The 23140-nt window shown below is 45.7% G+C and overlaps 1 protein-coding gene across 2 annotated transcripts in view; it reads left to right on the top strand.

Annotated features, from left to right (window-relative positions):
• LOC126237688 (esterase FE4-like) overlaps positions 1-23140 on the top strand; it is a 143707-nt gene that overhangs the window by 102761 nt on the left and 17806 nt on the right. For both annotated transcript variants that reach the window (XM_049947743.1, XM_049947742.1), the window contains exons 8-9: positions 833-1014; positions 22686-22818. In XM_049947743.1, the coding sequence (XP_049803700.1) occupies positions 833-1014; positions 22686-22818 (315 nt within the window). The remainder of the gene's footprint in view (positions 1-832; positions 1015-22685; positions 22819-23140) is intronic.

The following is a 23140-nucleotide window of genomic DNA, read 5'->3' on the forward strand; positions in this document are numbered from 1 at the left end:
AGTCGTTTTCTTCTGAAGCTGCTTGGGTGAAATGACACTGTGACAACAGCGTGCATTTACAGTCGCAGCCAAGGAAACGGAAGGAAGATGAGGGGTGGCGAAACTTACGTAGCTATCACGGTTAATTCTTTAACTGTCTTCCTTTGTTGTCTGGTTTTCCACTCAATTTTCCATCTCCTCAGGCCCTACGCCTTTGGCACGGCCAAATCTCTCCAAGCCGCCGGTAAGGCCCTAATGTCAAATGGCGTGTGCTGTCGCGCAGTATGATAAATGAGATTCTTTCCTCCCCAGATTAAGGGGTTGGATCTTGAAGACAAGTGTTTCCAACAAGGTGCTGGCGCCTGGCTCTCTCCGCACGAATCACGCTCATTGCGGCAGGAGAAATTCCGGATTAATGTCACTTCACTTCATGGAGACCAGAACTGGCCACCAAGAACGTGCGATATGGCGTCATGTGGGTATTTCCTGTGGGCTTACGTGAAGTCGAGTGTTCGTGCGAACAAACCAAGAATGATTTGTAAGTGAACCAAACAGAGCATTGCATTTTCGGAATCGAAAATGTCATTAAAAATGTTATAGAAAGTGTGTCAGTTTGGCAACAAGATATTAATTTCCACTGTTAACCGTATTGTATACCGAAGACTTGAAAATAAAAATATTTGCAGTTTTCGAGAAACTAGCATGTTTTATTCAAAAATTAAATTGTTCTTTCTTATTGAGACACACATTATTTATATATTTAGCCAGTCTTTATTTCTGTACTACTTTCGCTTGCACTGTATGGAACTTCCATTCAAATATGCCTAAAGCTTTCTATATTACTGCTGTGCAGCAAATGGTGAGCTATCGACGGCAGAACAGGTAACTGATCTGGACCAGAACTTCGATCTGTACGTAGCACCTGATCTGCGTCTTCCAACCAAAGAAGAGAGAGAAGAGGGAGCGAAAGAAGTGAGACAGTTCTACTACGGGAATTCAACCATAACGCTGCAGGATAACTATACAACAGTTGCTGTAAGTGTACACATCAAATACTTATTTTTAACATCAGCAATAAACTCAGCAATAGTGCACAACCATTTATCTACCAGCTGACACGTTGCTCTCCTACAGGAATTTAGTTATTTCGTGGACTGCATCTAACATTCAAGAATATGGTAATCAGTTTAATTTCATAGAATATGACAAAGTAATTCCTTCAACAATAATGCAAATATCACCGTAAGAGGGAGCGCAACGCATCATTTAGATAGTGGGAATTTGGCCTTAATCACGCAACGCTATGCTCAGCAGAAGTTGCAGATGTGTTGATATCAAATACCTGAGCTGATTTTTGTGACCCAGCATCTGTCAGTATTACTTAGTGGGGTCTGTATCTGACGAGATCGAAGCCCGACAGAATCACTGACCAGAGACAATGACCGAATCATTCTCAACAGTTTCTTGCAAGTAGCAAACGCAAGACACCCTAAAATGATCGACATCTAATGTCAGGGCTGCAATTTGTTAAGCGCAGTATCAAATTAATAACTGAATGCAATATGCGTTCTACCATAACGTCCCTTCACAGTACTCTGCCGACTCCATTATGTCAGCCGAAGAGATCTCAAACTGCACACAAATATGTAAATAACCACACTAGGAGAACTTATGGTAAGAATAATAACGTTATACAAGCCTGTTTAACATTTAATCCTAAGCACATCTACATCTATATTCTGCAAACCGCTGTGAGGTGCGTGGCAGAGGGTGCGTCCTATTGCACCAGTTAACGGGCTTTCTTCCCGTTCCTTTCAAATATGGAGTGCGGGAAGAATGATTGTTTGAAGGCTCTGTGCGTGCAGTAATTATTCTGATCTTATCCACATGTGAGCGATACGTAGCGGATTGTAGTATATTCCTAGAGCAGCCATTTAAAGCTGTTTCTTGAAACTACGTCAATAGACTTTTTAGGAATTGCTTACATCTATCTTCAAGAGTCTTCCAATTCAGTTTCTTCAGTGTCTCAGTGACAGTCTCCCATAGATCAAACAAACCTGTGATCATTTGCGATGCTCTCCTCTGTATGTGTTCAATATTCCCTGTTAGTCCTGTATGGTACGAGTCCCATACACTTGAGCAATATACTAGAACCCATCGCACGAGTGGTTTTTAAGCAATCTCCTCTGTAAACTAACTGCACTTCCCTAGTATTCTACCAATAAACTGAAGTCTATCACCTGCTTTACCCACAACTGAGCCTATGTGACCATTCCATTTCATATCCCAACAAAGTGTTACAGCCAGGTATTTGTATGAGTTGGCTGATTTCAACAATGACTCGTTGATATTGTGGTCATAGGACACTACGGTTTTTCGTTATATAAAGTGTAAAATTTTACATTTCTGAACATTGAAGGCAAATTGCCAATTTCTGCACCTCTTTGAAACCTTATCTCGATCTGACTGAATATTTGTGCAGTGTCTACCAGATGGTACTTCATTATAGATAAATGCATCATCTGCAAAAAGCCTCATTTTGCTGTTAGTCATGAATACACAACATGAACAGCAAAGGTCCCAACACACTTCCCTGGGGTATACCTGAAGTTACTTCTACATCTAATGATGATTCTCCATCCAATATAACATGCTGCATCATCTCTACCATGAAGTCCTCAATCCAGCAACTAATTTCACTTGATACCCCATATGATCACATTTTTGACAATAAGTATAGACGTAGTACTGAGTCAGATGCTTTTCGGAAGTCAAGAAATGTTGCGTATACCTGACTGCCTTGATCCGAAGCTTTCAGTATGTCACATTAGGAAAGTGTGAGTTGGGTTCCAGATCGATGTTTTGATAGTCCATGCTGGGTGTCATTGAGGAGGTCATTGTGTTTCGAGATACCTCATTATGTTTGAGCTCAGAATATGTTTTAAGGTTGATCAGGACACCGGACTCCACCACATTCAGCTTAGCTCCCACCGCCTTACTATATTGCTGACAGAAGCGCAACTCTTCCGCAAATTGCTGCAGATTTCAATGCTGGGCCATCAGATAGTGTCAGCGTGTGAACCATTCAACGAAATATCATCAATATGGGCTTTCGGAGCCAAAGGCTCCCTTGTGCACCTTGATGACTGCACGACACAAAGCTTTACGCTTTGCCTGGGCCCGTCAATGCCGACATTGGACTGTTGATGACTGGGAACGTGTTGCCTGATCAGACAAGTCTAGTTTCAAATTGTATCGAACGAAGGGATGTGTACTGGTATGGGACAACTTCATAAATCCACGGACCCTGCGTGTCAGCAGGGGATTGTTCAATCTGGTGGAGGCTCCATAAAGGCGTGGGGCGTGTGCAGTTGGAGTGATGTGGGACCCCTGATACGTCTAGATGCGACTCTCACAGGTGACACATACGTAAGCATCCTGTCTGATCACCTGAATCCATTCATGTCCATTGTGCATTCCGACGGACTTAGACAATTCCAGCAGGACAATGCGGCACCCCACACGTTCAGAATTGCTACGGCGTGGCTCCAGGAACACTCTTCTGAGTTTAAACACTTCCACTGGCCACCAAACTCCCTAGACATGAACATTATTGTATCTGTTATGCCTTGGAACGCGCTGTTCAAAGAGATCTGCGAGCCCCCGTACTCTTACGGATTTATGGACAGCCCTACAGGATTTATGGTGTCAGTTCCCTCCAGTACTACTTCAGACATTAGTCGAGTCCATGCCACGTCGTATTGCAGCACTTCTGTGTGATCGCGGGGCTCTGCATGATATTAGGCAGGTTACCAGTTTCTTTGTCTCTTCAACGTGTATCGCTTCAGCTGTTTTAGTCTCTTGTTGCTGCAGCAGCATTCGTCCGCCCGCCGTTCGTAGTTCAGTGATGAGCTTCCTACGGCTACCCATTCGCTCCTTAATCCCCTGGTATATGGAAGGCTGTTCGCACTGGAAGCCGACTCGAAGTCGCGTCCTAATCCGGCTCCCTTCTGATCTTTTCCGTGCTAACGCCGTAATCGTGGCCCTTCAGCCATTGTATTTCCTGCTGGTTGTCGACGACCGGTGCATCTGGCCGGAATAAGTTACGGAGGACCTGGAAGTAGAAGTTCACCTAGATTCCATTGTCTCACAGGAGTATCTCGTTTCCTGGTGAGTGGTAATCTCGTGGAGGTCTATGTTCGTCACCTCTTGCAGTAAGACCATATCTAATTCGGTGGTGTACAGTATGTCACGTAAAGTCTGGAGCTTCAAGCTGTTTCTGATACTGTTGACGTTGACCTACTCTATTTTATATGCTTGTGTTGGAATTATTCTTTGAGGGGAGGCTGAGTGTCCCTGCCCTTGCCTGAGGCCTCTGTTTAGTTCATTGCCCCATCCATGTGACCTCTGACTCAGTGCACTTCCTCTGTCCCGACAACTGTCGTCGTTTGCCTATTTATGGTTTCACCTGTCGGATATATATTCCACTTCATCTGCCCAACTGCCGTTGCGCCGCTGTACAGCTGGCCTGTTCAGTGTCGTTTCTTTTGTCCTGTCCACTCCTGTCTGACGAGTGGGAGGATTCCCTTCCTCGACCAGTTCAGGCATGGCGGCCACATGAGGTAGCCTGTGAATTCCGTCTTGACTGATTAATTAATTGAATGGGTTGTGGGACCAAACGGTGAGGTCATCAGTCCTGCAATTCCAGAGGTACACATGGAAGAGAGTGGGTCTGCTAAAAGTGGACGGATCCAGTCAGATGAGTCAATCTATAAAAACGATGACGTTAAAACACACACAGAAGGTATGAAAGGTAGTCCAAATCTAAAAACTGGGAAAGCAGAGGGATAAAAGAGCGGTATTTACAAGGAGAATGGTCGTAGCTCCCAGACAGAGAAAATGTGAAGAGAAGCTCCAACCACAACCACCCTGTCACTCGTCCAGGACTAAAGCAAAACCTTATATCTGAAAATAAAAACCACTTTTGTGGAAGAAACTGAGGACCAGTTCAACAATCTGTGAATCACAGTTGACTCATTGATTGTGCGGAGTTTATTATTGAGAGCAGTAGTGCAGCAGATATAGTTTCACTTTTGGGCAAAGAGATATTAACGTAGATTTGCATATCCACAGCTGGAATCTTGAAAGGGAATGAGGGGTAAGTATCTGAATCTCTGGTCAAACAGTCAGTCAGTTCATTCCCTGGGATACCCACAAGACTTGGGACCCAGAGAAAGACAACTGAGCAGGTGGCATGCCCAAGGACAGAGAGAAGGTCATGGATAGCAGAGACCAAAGGGTAACAAGAGTGGCATTTGTCGATAGCCTGCAGGGTGTTCATTGAGTTGGTACATATTAAAACACTGTGGAGGGGGGCCTGAGAAACAAAACTGAGAGCCCTGTTGATGGCTAATAGCTCTGCTGTGAACACACTATATGATCCCAGCAATAAATGGTGTTCTAAGCCAGTAGGAGACGTGAAAGTGTATCCCACCTAATCTGTCATCTTAGAACCATCGGTGTAGAAGATGGTGGCACCCTGGAACTCTGCACGAATGGATCGTACAAGACACCAGAAAACCATAGGGGTGACAGAGACCTTAGGAAACTGAAACAGGTCGGTTCCAACCTGTGGTCTAGGCACTGTCCAAGGGATGGTGTGAGAGGAAATACACTGTTCACATTCCAGTGATTCGAGATGGAGATCCCATCTCAACCAGCAGTCCCATTCATTGGCGGTCATCAGGAGGGAGGTGTCCATCGTTTTCAAAGAGGACAGTCTTCTGCGAGAAGACTTTCAGTGGGACTAGTGTGAAAGGCACCAATAGCCAGATGCACCCCACAATGGTGAACAGGGTCAAGTATTTTCAGAGTGGAAGGAGTCACTGAGCCATAAATCTTACTACTATAAGGCAAGACCAGAGTGTGGTGAAGATGGATAATAGTAGCACAGTCTGCACCTCCAAGATGTGTGGGCCAGGAGGTGGGCAGCATTAAAGTTCCACATGCACATAATCTTCAGGTGATGAATATGGGGCAGCCACATCAGCTTTCTATCAAAAATAAGGCCCAAGAAACGGGACTGTGTACAACTTCGAGGAGCTGGTCGTCTAAATAAAGGTATGGATCAGGGTGTACTGCAGGTCGCTTACAAAAATGTAGAACCCGCATTTTGAAGGTAGAAAACTGGACACCGTGGTTGCCTGCCCACACAGAGGCCCTTTGGAGACGCCTTGGAGCCGGTGCTCAGCAGGCGCTACCAAGTGGGAGCTGCACAAGATGCAGAAATCGTCGGCTTACAACGCCGGGGTAATCACCGGCCCAACGGAGGTTAGAAGTCGATTGATGGCTATGAGGAAGAGTGTAACACTTAACACAGAACCCCGTGGGATACCGTTCTCCTGTGTCCGAGGGGTGCTGAGTGAAGTGCCAACTCGAATCCAGAAGAGCTGGTGGGATAAAAACACACGGATAAAAATCGGTAGGGAGTCACAAAAGCGCCAGTCATGGAGGTTAACTAAGATGTGATGGTGCCAAGCCATGTCGCATGCTTTCTGTAGTTCAGATAAGACCGTGAAACCACGTCAAGGTATTGGCATAGTAAAAGCGTGTCGGGTTGCTGTTTACAATCTGGGTAAATGGTCAGTTGGAGATCGCCCTTCCCAGTAGCCACATTGATATAGGCACAAAAGGCCCTGCGATTCAAGTACCCAACATAATCGGTAGCTAACCATCCGCTGAAGGAGTTTACAAAGTACATTCGTTAGGCTAATTGAACAGTACCTGTTGAGAGACATTGAGTTCTTCCCAGGCTTATGGAGGAAGATAACTGTACTGTCTCGGCATTGTCATGGGAAAGCACCGAAGAGCCAAATGCAGTTGAAGACCCTGAGTAGATGTTACCTCTGAGTAATGTCCAAGTGTTGGATCATCTGGTTGTGGGTGGAATCCGGGCCTGGGGCCATGTAATGTGAAGATGTAAGAGCCTACATGAATTCCCATTCAGTGAAGGATTCATTACAGGGTTCAGTGTGGTGGGGGTTGAAACAGAGAGAGGTCTATTAAACTCGGCATTTCTGCCAGAGAAAGGTAGCAGGATAGGAAAAGGACACCGATTCCATCGCAAAGTGTTCAAATGGCTCTGAGCACTATGGAACTTAACATCTATGGTCATCAGTCCCCTATAACTTAGAACTACTTAAACCTAACTAACCTAAGGACATCACACAACACCCAGTCATCACGAGGCAGAGAAAATCCCTGACTCCGCCGGGAATCGAACCCGGGAACCCGGGCGTGGGAAGCGAGAACGCTACCGCATGACCACGAGCTGTGGACATCGCAAAGCGTGTTGCAAGGTCTTTTGCAAGGACCAATGGATCAGTGCACAGAGCACCTTGGAGGATAAGACCCTGAACATTTTACTGTCGCTGGCAGCCCAGAATACTACAGAGCTTGGACCAAACCTGCGAGGAACAGCATATGTCCCCAGAGAGAAAAAATAGCGCTCCCAGAATTCCTTTTTACTCTGCTTAGTAGAGTAACGAACTTAAGCACAGAGACACTTGAAAGCGAGGAGATTGGTCTGTGAAGGGTGCCATTTAAATCACTGCAGCGGCCATCGGCGACCCTGGACAGTGACTGCTATATCCTTGGTCCGCCACGCTATCGGTTGATGACGAGGGGGACCTGTGGATAGGGGGACAGCAGTGCCAACAGCATGAAGAATATTGGCAGAGATGACCTGCATGACTGCATCAATGCAATTCGAGAGAGAATTGTCGAAGTGCACAGCTGACGTATATAAAAAGCCAATTGGCCCTGTGGAATGCCCAATGTGGGGGCCTGTCTTCCTGAAAGTGGTCACTGTCACAAAGATCATGAAGGGGTAACCAACGTAGGGACGCCACAGAGAGCAGGGGAGGAGATAGTGAGATCAGTAGCAGTAAAGGTGCCATGAGCAGCACTGAAGTGGATAGGGGAAACGTCACTGAGAAGACACAAATCAATGTCTGTAATCAGTTGGTCAATTAGAAGACCCCTACCCATTGAAGTGAAACTTACCACAGGGGGTGGTGTAAATTGAAGTCCCCGAGGAGGGGAAACAGTTGCTGCACTTAGGTAGACAGTTCAGCATAAGGAAGTGGCCTATCTGAAGGGAGATAGACATTGAAAATGGTGATTGTTGGAGTTGTTTGCACTCTAACCACTATTGCTTCTGGGTTGGTACAAAGGGGGATCTAGTCGCTAATGACATCGAAGTGAACCAAAGTGCAGACCGCCCCAAATGCTATCCTGGGGCTGGCACGATTCTAAGAGAATGCCTAATAACCATGAAACGTTGGAGATTGGTCATCACAGAATGCATTTCTTGAAGAGTAAGACAGAAAGCAGAATAGGAGGAAACAAGGTGTTGTCTTTCCAGTAGGTGACAGTAGTATCCATTGGAATTCCACTGGATTATTGTGTGGTGAAAGACCAGGTTAGGCATAAATAAGCTGAGAGGAGGTCGTGTCACCTAGTCAGTGGTTGTCATTGACAAGTATGGGGCGACATCCATAATGAAGATGTCAGACTCAGGTTGTGAGAGGGGAGATGGCACCTCCAGGGGCACTGGGGGACCTTGTCTTGGGACTTAAGTTTCTTCTCTTTTGGAGGTGGAGGAGGACAGGGCACAGGAGGAGTACAGGCTTCTATAAAATCAAGAGAGAGAATGAACTTAGGTCACACAGGTGGTGCATCTCGTGGCTGAGTAGTGGTAGAAGGCTTCTGGACTGAGAGACACTGGGGGGGGGGGGGGTCCCAGGGAGGAGCCTCATCACCAGCAGGTGCTGAAAAAGGAAGGTACCCCTTCAGCTGGGGAGGGGGCACAGCCCCTGGAGGGGAGGTTGTGGGAACTGCTGGGGAGGGGGAGAGGAAAGGGGGATGGGGCTGAGGTGAGGAGCAGGTAGGAGGGGGAAAGGATGTAACAGTGGCAAAAGTTGAAGAAGGTGACACCTGATGGAATCACTCATATTTTTGGCGAGCCTCGGCGAAAGGCAGGCAATCCAGGGACTTGTACTCTTGGATCATCTTTTCTCTCTTGTAAGCTGAGCAGTCTGGCAAGTGAGGGGACTGGCAGTCATGACAATTGACACACACAGGTGGCAGAATACAGGGACTTCCCTCATGGAGTGGGTGTCCACAGTCACCACATATAGGATCCACTGTACAATGAGAAGACATGCCCGAAATGTAAGCAACGAAAGCAGTGGTGAGACATACGCTTTCATGTCACATCTTAAGCAAATTGCCTTGACCTTCTCTAGGAGGGCATCCCCCTAGAAAGCCAGAATGAAGGCGCCGGTATCTGTGTGGTTGTCTCTGTGACCCTTCTGCTCACACAAAAAAAATGAACGCCATGTCGCTACAGATTAACCTGAAGTTCCTTAGCCTGAAATTCCTCATCAGTTTGCAGAATGAGGTCCCTATGAACCCTGTGTGGACCATATTCAGAGATTGGTGAGAGGTAATAGACACTGGGACATTGCCAAGACGATACAGGCACGAAGAGCTGTAGATTAGGTGACAGATGAAGCTTTGTTCAACAGGGAGCCCAACCTCATCTTACTGAGAGACTCACTTAACCAAACTTGTCCTCGATATTCTCTACATAAAACTAAGGCTTTATGGTGGTGAATGTGTCCCCATCTGTTATAGTACAGATGAGGTAGTGGGGAAAGTGTTTCATCACAAGAGGGTGAGCCTGGCCCACCTCCCAACGTGTAGCCAGGGAAGGAAAGGCTGCTGGGTCATACGAAGCAGCAATCAATGATTCTTCACCATTTGAAGAGATGGCCATTTAAGAATGGCCAGATTTTTGCAGCTTGATATGCTTCATGCGCCAAGTATTCGCCCTGATACCACCAACTCTGATCAAGCGCTTACCCCATGGGCGCCACCCAGCCACAGCAAGGAACACTTGGCATGGCAACTGTTGCCGGGATTTCTGCTGCCCCAACAAGGCAAGCAATCACTCCTGGACGTACATGGGGAGGAAACAGTTCAGGTACCAGTAGTATGATCCCTGTGTTGTCAGGGGGCTCAGTCAGAAGGGTACATAACAGCCACACCAAACAATTGGCTACACGTGCTTGTGACTTAGCAGGGAGCTATGGCGAGGAAGTTAGGGGAGAAGAGAGGTGGGAGAGGAATCCATACTATAGACGCTAGGGAGGGAGTTCTTCCCCAAATGGCTCACACTAAAAATAGAAAATTTAGAAGTGGAGGTCAAACTTCAAGTGGGGGTGTAAACGCCAAATAGGACGAAAGAAAACCGGCAGGAGGAACAAAATTGCATGCAATACAGGAAACCAGGTGGATAGCCAGGTCAATAAATCAGAACACTGAGGGAGGGGAAGAAGGGGACAGTGGTGAAGGAGCGAGGATAGTGAGGGAGGGGCACAATGAAGGAAATGCAACCAGGGAAGGAAGCATCGGCTGCAATAGCTCGGGCCTCGTATGCGCCAGGCATGAACTCACAAAAGAACTGTGAGCCCCCTGGGGGAAATTCCGTCTTGGTAGCAGTCCAATGTTCCTCCAAGGTGTTGGCGATCCCCTGCACTCTTTCAAGCATTTTCCTCGCCATTTGGTTTGCTATTTCTTGTGTTTTACTAGTGACAGCTGCAACCTGCCTGAGTCGTCATCTGAGTGTCTGCTCGTGTTCAGCAGTTTCGGGTCTCCCACCTCCTGTCGCTCAACTTGTTCAACAGATAGTCCTCTGAGTAATTCTACTCCACCGCTGATTGCCCATTGTTCCATTGATTTAATGGATGATCCTGTCGCCTTTGGTGTGACGCATTTCCTAGTAGCTATCTCTTGTAGATCTTCCACCTTGTATTGTCCCCGTGACTGCTGTGATGTAAGTCACTGGTAATGTCGATATTTGTGCTGGGGCAACTGCTTCTCCCACTGGAAATTGAGACACCCTCTTATGAACGCATTCAGATCATACATGTCTTTCCTTGCTACATCCTGAACACATTCTGTGCTGTCCTTCATATACTATGATCGCTCTACATCCAAAGACGTTAATATGTGAGGAGACATGTCGCTGGTGGTCAGTCTTAACCTGTGTAACACGGTTTAGGACAGGGAAGATCTGGAAACTTGTCCATTTTCCGCTCTGTTACTCAATAATGTGCCACACATGTTTAGAACTGAACTGGTTTACTCTGGAGTCACTGCAAAGGAAAGTTCAAAGATCCTTATGGTCTTGATCCCGAATCTCGCAATTTCTGCTGTGACTTCCACCACATTCATCTCACAGTGACTGAATGTAAATCATCCTCCTATTGAGGCTAAGGCTCTATCACAGCATTCTGTGTTTATTATTTTCATATAGACTTTGCCACTTACTACTGACAAATGTATCCCAGCTGGCCATGGTGGCCAAGCAGTTCTAGGCACTTCAGTCCAGAACCGCGCGACTGCTACATTCCCAGGTTCGAATCCTGCCTCGGGCATGGATGTGTGTGATGTCCTTAGGTTAGTTAGGTTTAAGTAGTTCTAAGTTCTAGGGGACTGATGACCTCCGATGTTAAGTCCCATAGTGCTCAGAGCCATTTGAACCATTTGAAATGTATCCCAGCCATTTGACGACATCTCGCAGAAACATCACTGCTTCAAAAGGTCTTGGGCGTGTGATGTCGGTTACCATCGTTACGTCAATATTAGTTAGGTTTAAGTAGTTCTAAGTTCTAGGGGACTGATGACCTCCGATGTTAAGTCCCATAGTGCTCAGAGCCATTTGAACCATTTGAAATGTATCCCAGCCATTTGATGACATCTCGCAGAAACATCACTGCTTCAAAAGGTCTTGGGCGTATGATGTCGGTTACCATCGTTACGTCAATATTACGTCTGACAGGTTCTAGCAAACGCTCTTTCCACCAAGTTTACTCACCATTCTCCTTGGCGCTCGGCTAGCAGCGGAGGGATGTAATCAGCATATGTCCGCACAGCTAGCCTGCCACAATCATACTGGCCAACGTGTCTGCCGAAACTTGCAGGCAAGATTGGATGTAATGAGAGCCAATTTTCCCAATTGTCACTGCAAGTTTAATTTCGCTGAATGACGCTGTCGTTCCTTTCAGCAGTGGGAAAGCATACGTCGGAGGCAAATTAATGTTAACTTAAAAATGCAAGACATTCTTAAGTTGCATCAACATGGTGATATTTTGACAGTACAATGCAACCACGTTTTACACATTTTATGCTTTGAAATACTCAAAACAATTTTTGGGAGCTTTTATAGATGGATAAATCCAAAGTGATACTACACACCGTTTGTAGCCTATTTTCCGAAACTTAAATTCCGAAACAAGTTATCACCGTGAATAAGCTAGAAGACAGTAGGACCAGTGCGCTAGCCAGTGACGTCACAGGCATCACATGATTCAAATGGAGCGTTTTAGCGGGCTTTTGGATTTTCTAAATTTCATTTCAGTTTTTTTATACTGACATACAAGAGAGCAAAGCATGTTCTGAGCATAAAATGACATAATTAATCATTTCAGACGATTTCTTGAAAACAATAAAATACGTTATTGACCTCAGAAGGACTGAATGCACTCCATTTGCCAACAGAGATCCACAGGAACGGACGGTCACACATCGTAGTGCTAGCCGTGCCTGACAGTGCTTAACTTCAGTGATACGACGGGAGTTGGTATTACCGCTGCAGCAAACCGTTGTCATATAAAAGCTCTCACTGGTGCCAAAGTTAGGGTCCAGGAACTCATGGATGTGAGAGGAGCCAAAATTGAGTGCAACAAAGCAGAAGTAGAAATGCTGAATTCCTTTTTAATTTTTTTTTATTTTTGCAAATTAAGTTACATGAGCAGTGGGCCAGTTCCGATGTAATCGTTGCACTACTACAAAGATGAGTGGTGTAGACATTAATGTCGGTGATATTGAGAAATAGTTCAGATTATTACAATTGGCTTAGGTTCAAGGGCTTTATAGCCTGCCAAATTCTATGCAGAAATTTCAGCTGAGTTAGTCCCTCTTCCAAGCAGAATATACCATAGATCTCTCGAACAAAAACTGTGCCTATTGGCTGCAAGGAAGCGCACCGTAGAAACCACACGTTTACAAGTACGGTAGCACAAGTGAGCCATGAAACTAGCGTCAGATATCGCCTACATCCATCTATTTCAGAATCCTAGAACGTATTTTGGGGTCAAACGCATCTTGAACAGAATGATTCTTCCATCCCAACCAGCAAGAATTCCGGAAACATCAGTCATGCGAAACCCAACTCGTGCACATCACACACGACATCCCGAAAGCCGTGGGTGAAGGATGTCAGGAGAATGCAGTACTTCTTAAATTTCGGAAAGCATTTGAATCAGTACCACTTCAGCGCTTATTAATAAAAGTAGGATAATATGCAGTATTGAACGAAGTTTATTACTAGATTGCTGGTTATTGGTAGGGACGATAAAGCGTGTTCTCTTCTACATCGACAAATGTAGAAGGAACTTCCTTCAAACATCAGGTAAGTGCGTTGTGATTTTTGATTATTAAAGACGCGACAGACAATAGGCCAACTGATACTGTTCTGGTGATTTTTGTTTTTTGGTCATTAGGGCGTGGTACATGGCGTACTTCTCTGCGTGAGATTTGCAATGTCAACTGAAAATATTCTTTTAACTGACTTCATAAACCACATACGAAAGGGAATCACGAGCCAAAAATATGGATAGTGTTCGGGCATAACATCGATTGGGGCGTGTCGTAGTTCGTCACGGCCAAATGTCAACATATACCTCTTTATTTGCTCGGGACTGGAAAGACGTATCGCTCTCCTTCCACCACTAAAAACAATATCGATATATTAGCTTTATTTTCTACACAGCAATCTATGACCTAAGAGCACCTAAACGTAAACTGGCCAGCGACCACATTCTTCACCGTGGGGTTTTCAAAATTTTCCTGGTAGTTTACTTGTTGTGAAGTATTACAATAAATATGGGAACTAAAAAAAGAAGACCAGTTCACTATCAAGCTGTGTTGTCAGACTGTATGATGCAGATTTCTTTTTCTTTTTTTTTCCTGAATAGTTTCGTAAAATAAGAAAGAGTGTTTAGCAAGGAACACGCGAGAATCCCAAAACAGCGGTTTTTAATTTTTCACGCAGAAAGGAAAAGTTTTATTGAGAAACTAACTACAGCGACGGATGTAGCTCTACATCATCTCGCATTTTGACGCTTCAGATTAATGAAAACAGTAAGGCGCTCCTCGTACGTCTTCGTCTCCTGTCGCTACATTGCTCGGACCACGAAGCGATGCTTCCCTGCCACGAACCTCCGTGTGAACTGCTTCATTTGTTAACATGGAGGCGGCTTGAAACAACGCCACGTCCCCGCTATACGTCCGCTCCACGCCATTTCTGTGAGAAACTGGACCTAACATTTCGTCTTCCAGTCCTGGCGCCATCATCAGAGGCTATGACAACTCAAAAATCAGTTACAACCTCAAACAAGATAAGCAAGCCGAATTGTTTATATGTATCCACGCAACGGTCGGTTCGTCACGTGACGGGGTTATTGTCAAAGATCGCGGTGTTCGATGCAAGTTATGAAGCTTGCTGTGAGGAAGAGTTGGCACTGTATGTTTTATTTCAATCCATCTTGTTTTCTGTTGAAGTTATTTTTGTGCTTTTGAATGGCCAGTTTGTACAATCTTAGCATAGTAATGATCAGATATTGATAAAAGAGTAGTATCAGAGAAGCGAATTTGGTGGTTCCCTGGTCCCAGTGCATGATCTCCTACTGCCGGTTTGTCCGTGTTGCACAGACAACGGTACTGCTCTTGCATTCCTTAAGGCAGGTTTTAACGCATCTTTTTGTAGTTCCTAAGTACACTTGTCCCGAAAGTGCAGCGGATTTTATATACTCCTGCTGTGGCAAGTGGCGTGTGTAGATCCTTAACAGTGTTCAAATATTGTCGCAGCTTTATTGCTGGCTTGCATACTGTGTTAATAATGTGTTTTTTAGGTAACCTCTCAATGCGACCTGTGCTGTGCCCGTTTTTACCAGTGGGAGCAAAACATTCTCTTTAGCTGTTTCTTTTTAAATAGAAGTTCTAAATCGTTTAGGGTGTGTAGCCCCACTTATTTCTTTGTCGGAGTAACCGTTTATTCTGAAGGCTGTTCTTAAACGATCGAGCTTGTCCTCCCAAGTACTTTGGTCCACCAATGTTTTCATTACTCCTCTTTTCAGCTAGGGATGGTGATTGGGATTTTTGTGAAGGTACCCAACCATTTGAATGAGCTCTCAGTAAACTTTATGTCTTGAAGTTCCGTGAGACCTTCTAGTATCTGTTCACCCAAAAATGAAATGTGACCTCCTTGTTCTTTTTCCATAGTAAACCTTATAGCATAATTTATATCATTCAGAAAATTTAGAAATTCGGAGAGTAATTTTTCTCCATGAGGCCTTTTAGCAAAAGTGTAATGAACTGCACTGAGAGTGTTCGTCATACCCACGCCATCTGTTTGCTCTTGGAATTTATATCCCATTGAAAGTAAGCACATGCAAGGCAAAGTGTAAAGAGTTCTGAAAAAAGTTAAACGATCGTAAGGCATTGATGATCGGCTATCCCCGCCAGGGGAAGTTCAGTCGCCGAGTTGCAATTCTTCTCAGTTGCCGCCATATTGGGCGACTTGCCAGTCGATTATTGGGCAACTTGCCAGTCGATGACGATGAAATGATGATGAGAACAACACAACATCCAGTCTCTGAGGGGAGAAAATCTCCTATTCGGCCTGCATGACAGTCAGACATGCTGACAACTTGTCAGTTTCTTTTTCTTTTAAATTTACTCCTTAGGGGAATCGTACCAGGAACTTTCGATTACCGGGCTTCAGCACTGATATTTTTCTTTTTTCTTCAATTTTGTTCGGTTTTGTTCTCGATATTTGGTCTGAGCGGGCATCACAGACGGTTCCTCAAGCTCATCATTGAATAATTCAGTCACTTTTTTTTTTTTTTTTAACTACAGAGGGATCCAGCCTTCGCACCGAACACGCTGAGTTACTATGCCGGCTAGCCACTGAGCTAAAAGAGATCTGCCATATGCATACATAAAAACAAATTCAGCAGAACGCAAAAACCAGCCACGAAAGCGCCAGTAGTATGGTAATGCAAGCCACGCGAAAAGGAAAAGTTATATTGAGAAACTAACTACAGAAACGGATGTATCTCTAAATCATCTCGCATTTTGATGGTTCAAATTAACGAAAACAGTAGCGCGCCCTCGTACGTCTCCGCCCCGTGTCGCTGCGTCAGAACTTCTACAGATGATCTTGTTATTTATAATGAAGTAATATCGGAAAAAAACTGCACAGATACCAGTCTGACTTGAAAAGCACCGTGTGGCACCACCTGTAATCTTGATAATGGCCTCATTTAAGCAAGAGACCACAGAGTTCTTCAGATATGCCTCTCATTAATAGTTAGTTTCCATAGAGGTATCAAATTACGAGGATCGTAACTGTTAGGTTTTGAGATAAGGATTTGGTGATTTGGTCGCCTAGTGGAGGTTCGACATGTTATGTGTTCGACAGGTTGCCTCCGCTTTCGTCAAAGAACGAACGTTGACGCCTGTGTCCACGGTTGTTTTCATCTTGGAAGAAGGTAGTGTACACAGCATACTCATCAAGAAGATGTTGAAGAAAATGGAGCACATTGCTGCCAAATAATGTTGAAATGAACATCCTAGTTCACGTTCACGTTAACGTGAACGAGTGGGCAGGAAAAGCATCGCAGTCTCACCTACGGCCTGAACTACATGTATATTCACAATATACATAAATGGCCTTGTGGATAACATCGGAAATCACTGAGGCTTTTTGCGGATGATGCTGTAGTATATCGAGAGGTTTTAACAATGGAAAATTGTACTGAAATGCAGGAGGATCTTCAACCAATTGACGCATGGTGCAAGGAAGGCAATTGAATCTCAATGCAGACAAGTGTAATGTGCTGCGAATACATAGAAAGATAGATCCCTTATCACTTAGCTACAAAATAGCAGGTCAGCAACTGGAAGCAGTTAATTCCATAAATTATCTGGGAGTAGGCATTAGGAGTGATTTAAAATGGAATGATCATATAAAGTTGATCGTCGGTAAAGCAGATGCCAGACTGAGATTCATTGGAAGAGTCCTAAGGAAATACAATCCGAAAACAAAGGAAATAGGTTACAGTACACTTGTTCGCCCACTGCTTGAATACTGCTCAGTTGTGTGGGATCCGTACCAGATAGGGTTGATGGGAGAGATAGAGAAGATCCAACGGAGAGCAGCGCCCTTCGTTACAGGATCATTTAGTAATCGCGAAAGCGTTACGGAGATTATAGATAAACTCCAGTGGAAGACTCTGCAGGAGAGACGCTCAGTAGCTCGGTACGGGCTTTTGTTGAAGTTTCGAGAACATACCGTCACCGAGGAGTCAAGCAGTATATTGCTTCCTCCTACGTGTATCTCGCGAAGAGACCATGAGGAAAAATCAGAGAGATTAGAGCCCACACAGAGGCATACCGACAATCTTTCTTTCCACGAACAATACGAGACTGGAATAGAAGGGAGAACCGATAGGGGTACTCAAAGTGCCCTCCGCCACACACCGTCAGGTGGCTTGCGGAGTATGGATGTAGATGTAGATGAAGATGTGCACTCCCCATATTTTTCTGGTTATACGCCTCACTGTGCCGCTGGTGCACTCGGCGCCTTGCATCATCCGCTAAAAGACGAAATTGCATGTCGCACCAAGGTACACGTTTCCAGTCAGCTATTATCCAACTCATGTGTTGTTTGGACCACTGAAGACACGCAGATCTATGTGCTGCTGTGACTTATCGCCTTTGCGAGATGTCCGACTTTAGATGTCTACTGTATGCGTTGACTTTCGCAGTGTACACTCAGACACTGGCTGAAATGGATCTGCATATACTGACAGCAGTAATTTCCATCGTGTTTGAAACAGATTGCCATCGAAAAGATGTCCAATGATGCAAAGTTCAACAAAGAGAGCTGCCACTTTTTTTGTGGCATGATCAGTAGTTTCAACCTAGCAGGGGGTCGAGAAGAACTGACCAGGAATGACAGTTACTGATATGTGACTGTATACTGCTTCAACGCAAACGGAGAGTTCGTCAGCCGGAGTTGCTGGCGAGTGGTGGTTGCTCGGTAATGTACAAGCAGATGACCAAACAATTTTCAAAGTACCGTACTATGTTAAAACGAAAAAAACTGTACTGGAGAAACCAACGTATCACCAGGGTTACAATGGCCTTCTGCTCGGGGTACTGATGTTCTTTACTTTTTTTTTTTCCTTTATTGATTTTCAATTCCCCCTGAAGGGGGTGGGCTGGCAGCAGCTTAGTACGCTGCTCTACAGCCTACAGACTTTTATTTTAAAAAATGGAAGAAGAAAAGAAACAAGAAAAACAGGCGATAAAAGCGTAAAATGGCGGAAAAATGCGGGAAGTTAAAACAGAAAGCAAAAGGGGTTGGCAATGTTAATAAAAGACACAGGAATCAGACAAGTAACATAGTACACACACAATTAAAAAACACGGTGACAGTCTGGTTTCTGTTCGCAAGAGATAAAAAGCACACCCAGCGACAGTATGATGGCCGTTCGCAACACTTCCCCAAAAAAAAAAACACAACATGGAACACTCACTGTAAAACACTCACTGTAAAACACGGCACGAAAAGGGCGGCACAAGGATGACACTCCCGAGCCAAAGGCAGATGGGGGGGGGGGGGGACCTGGAGGAGGGGGAAGAACAAGGAAGGAAAAAAACGAAAAGGGGGGGGGAACCAAGGAGGGAGAGGACTAATAAAGGGGGGAGGGGCAGGGCAGACACGAGAGGGAATAAGAGGACACAGAGGAGGGAAATGCAAAAGGACTCGGGGGAGAGAAGGGGGCAGAGAGAGGGGAGGTGGGGAAAAAAGAGGATGGAAGGGGGGGAGAGGGAGCCCGGGAAAAGGACAGAGGAAAGGAGGGGGAGTGAGGATTAGAGTTGATAGGAGGGATAAATGGAGGGAGAGAGGGCATCATCCGGGAGGGGGAGTTGATGGAAGCCACCTTGGGAAAGGAGATGAAGGGTGTACAGATGGAGGGTAGGGGGGACACAACAGTGAAGACGTGGCAGGGGGCGGGGATGGGAGAGGAGAGGAGCAACCAGGGGGTGAGGGGGATCAAGGCGGCGGGAGGTGTAGAGGATGTGGATATGTTTGAGGAATAGGAGCAGATGGGGGAAAGGAATGAGGTCATAGAGGATCCGCGTGGGGGATGCGATGTTCTATACCTGTATGGAGTCGCTTATATTTTGTCATTGCTGCTGACTGGGCATGGCATTACGTCATATTTTTAGAAGGTCGTCTTTACGATTGGGCACTTGAAGCGGAAGGAGCGGGAACTTCATTATAACTGGTTGCTGCGGTGGACAGAGTGGGGATCTGCTGTTGTCTAACGGTAACTTGCACTGTTTGCTATGATTGGTGCGCATCAGCGAATGAGGCGTGGGCTCGTTTTCCTCCTGCTGGACGCAGGCCGCGCAGCGGCAGTGACTCGCCGGTAGCCCTCACGTCACGTGTTATTTGTGCAGCATGTTGGACTCTGAGGTTTGGGAGCTACGATGGGGTAAGCCTGCATCCATCGTGTCGATTCATGTCGTGAGGGTGTTTTATTATTACTGTGGTTTCTCTGGTCTTGCATTTCTTCACTGACCGGATTGATACACTCCTTCTCCAGGTTAGTGTCCGGTTTGTCTACTACTGTAGTCGCCAGATCCAGGATGTGCTAGGCTCCACGAGGGACAAGATACATAACTTTTCACACAGCAGATATGCACAAGGTGGAATGTCCGTGTGGCGAAATATACATCGTCGAGACCGGCAGGCCGACAGCAACGCGCATACGAGAACATGAGCGTTACATGCGTGTGCCGGCCGAGGTGGCCGTGCGGTTCTAGGCGCTACAGTCTGGAACCGCGAGGCCGCAACGGTCACAGGTTCGAATCCTGCCTCGGGCATGGATGTGTGTGATGTCCTTAGGTTAGTTAGGTTTAAGTAGTTCTAAGTTCTAGGGGACTGATGACGTTAGAATTTAAGTCCCATAGTGCTCAGAGCCATTTGAACAATTTTTGTTACATGCGTGTGAGGCAGCACAACAAATCTGCAGTGGCCGAACGCTGGCAAGACTGCGGCAAGGAAATCAAATTTAACGAAACCCGCTTACTGGCCAAACAGCCGACTTCGACGAACCACAATATCAGAGAAGCCTTAGAGCTAATAAAACCCCATTAGAACCCGATTCTGGTTTCCGGCCCGGCCAACAGTCCGTACAAACAGCATGTGACGCGAGCACTACCTACGAGTTACTGCCGCCACGCGACCTGCGTCCAGCGGGAGGGAAAACAGGAGCCCAAGCCTCATTCGCCGATGAGAACCGATCACAGCAAACAATGCAAGTTAGCAACAGACAACAGCAGATCCCCACTCCTTCCACAGTAGCAATTCAAAATAGTAAAGTTTCCTCTCCTTCCGCGTCAAGTGACCAATCATAACAAAAAAAATGGCTCTGAGCACTATGGGACTTAACTGCTGAGGTCATCAGTCCCCTAGAACTTATAACTACATAAACCTAACTAGCCTAAGGACGTCACACACATCCATGCCCGAGGCAGGATTCGAACCTGCGACCCTAGCGGTCGCGCGGTTCCAGACTGTAGCGCCTAGAACCGCACGGCCACTCCGGCCGGCCCAGTCATAACACCGGCATTTTACAATTATGACGTAACGTCACGCTCAGTGAGCAACAATGACAAAATATAAGCGATTCGGTTCAAATGGTTCAAATGGCTCTGAGCACTATGGGACTCAACTGCTGAGGTCATAAGTCCCCTAGAACTTAGAACTACTTAAACCTAACTAACCTAAGGACAACACACACATCCATGCCCGAGGCAGGATTCGAACCTGCGACCGTAGCGGTCGCGCGGTTCCAGACTGTAGCGCCAGAACCGCTCGGCCACCAGCGGCCGGCAAGCGATTCGGCACTGCTACAGCTCATCAGCCGCTGTAATTGTGGCCGAAATATTGGGTTCTCCCGTATAGTTTTTACGTTATGGCGCGATACGATACTCAGAAAAATGTCAACTGACTCTGGCCACAGAAGCCTATGCAATTATATAGAACGACCAGATGTTTTAAATACGTGAGAGATGTAGAAAACGTGCTGGTCGGGGCAACAGTCGAATACCCTCCGTATCGAGATAGGTTAGTACAGTATGGGCAACATGCGGTCTTGCATTATCTTGTTGAAAGATTACGCCACAGAGATCTCGAAGACAGTGCACAGCCACAGACCTTAATGCACCTGAAATCTAGCGCATGCTGGGTATATTACCTGGTAAGCGAACGAACGAGAAGCGATCGTGTCCTGCACCCAGTGGTGCCCCATGCCATTCCGCCAGGTGGTGGATCCGTACGGCAGTTACGAATGAAATATGGCATCGTTCGTTCTCCTTGGAGAGTTCAAGCATGGATAAGTCCACACTGATGCTGTATGCAGAACCGGGACTGATCTAAAAACACGACTTGGTGCTACTCCTGTAGCCAGCACAGGACATTCCAATTCGGAAGTCGTTAAGGAATTCAATATTCCGAGAACCACAGTGTCATGAGTGTGCCAAGAATATCGCCGGCAGCCTTAACTTAATGACCGAGAGCAGCGGCGTTTGCGTGGAGTTGTCAGTGCTAACAGACAAGCAACAATGCGTGAAATAACCGCAGAAATCTGTCTGGAACGTACGAGGAACGTATCCGTCAGGGCAGTGCGGTGAAAAGCGAAATTTGGCGTTAGTGGGGCGTAGCTGCAGTTGACCGACGTGATTGCCTTTGCTAACAGAACGACAGTGCCTCTAGTGCCTCTCCTGGGCTCGTGACATCTTGCACCGGCAACACTTTAGCAATTATGGACGCTTATAGTGGCAGCATGGCTCAATATTTCTGCAGGGGGCTTCTACCAACTTGTCGAGTCCATGCCAAGTCCGACAAGATATTAGGAGCTATCCAATGTCTTTTGTCACCTCAGTTTATAATAAACAGAGGTGAATTCCATACAGTGGAATAACAACTGTACCTATTTAATTGTACTTTGCAGTACAAAATTACCAGCCTAGTACACACTTTTATCTTCGGCTGAAGTATGAAGAAGACATGATACGTATGTCGCATACTTAAATCAGGGATGTTAGAGAAAGGCATGCTTTCATTTCGATTCCATACTAATGTAGTTTTATGTTCTCATACATCATTCCCACTTTTTCTTGAGAAAGTATGTCGCGCAGAGGCATGAACTGTCATCCCAAATATAAGTTACCATGAGGTGAGGGAGAAGTTGTCTCACACAGAATAACCACACACACAGCGATAGAAAATGTTTTGTGTTATAGTATAATATGTTCAACAATTGTACCTGCCCGTTAGATCACAGATTTTGTTGTTGACTGGAAAATAAACGTTACTGGCTTCATGTTACCGACTTCTGCTGACTGAGAACTAGGGAGCGGTGGACCCTAAAAGTAATGCTTGCACTGTGTGTCAGATTGAGTGTACTTATGTACTTTGTTTACGATGTTTGCAGTTTACGAGCGACATGGTTTTTGGCGAAGGGATTGATCTCGTGGTCCAGAGGATGGCACAGCATGGCACTCAGCCTGTCTACTATTACCGATTCTCTTACGTTGGTCCTCTCACAGCTTATCCTGGATATGATGGTAGGTAACATATTACCTTCATTAGTGTTACAGAATTATTCTTTTGATAAAAATTTCAAAATGACTCGAGCAAAAATGGGGATAACAAATCGGGAAAGAATATCAGACCCATTAATGCTAGTGTAGGCAGTGCTACAAATACATCTCAGCTGATAAGCGGAAATGAATTTTGTCTCCTTTAGCATAGACCCCATGTACTATATTCTCTATGACATTATTAGAGTGGGCGTCACGAACATGCCGTTTCCTTTGGTAAGTGTTGTTACTACATTAGATCCATGTTAACACGTATCACATGCACCATAAATTTTATGATGCGGAA

The sequence above is a fragment of the Schistocerca nitens genome, chromosome 1 (genome assembly GCF_023898315.1).
Source record: "Schistocerca nitens isolate TAMUIC-IGC-003100 chromosome 1, iqSchNite1.1, whole genome shotgun sequence".
Classification (NCBI taxonomy): Eukaryota; Metazoa; Arthropoda; class Insecta; order Orthoptera; family Acrididae; genus Schistocerca; species Schistocerca nitens.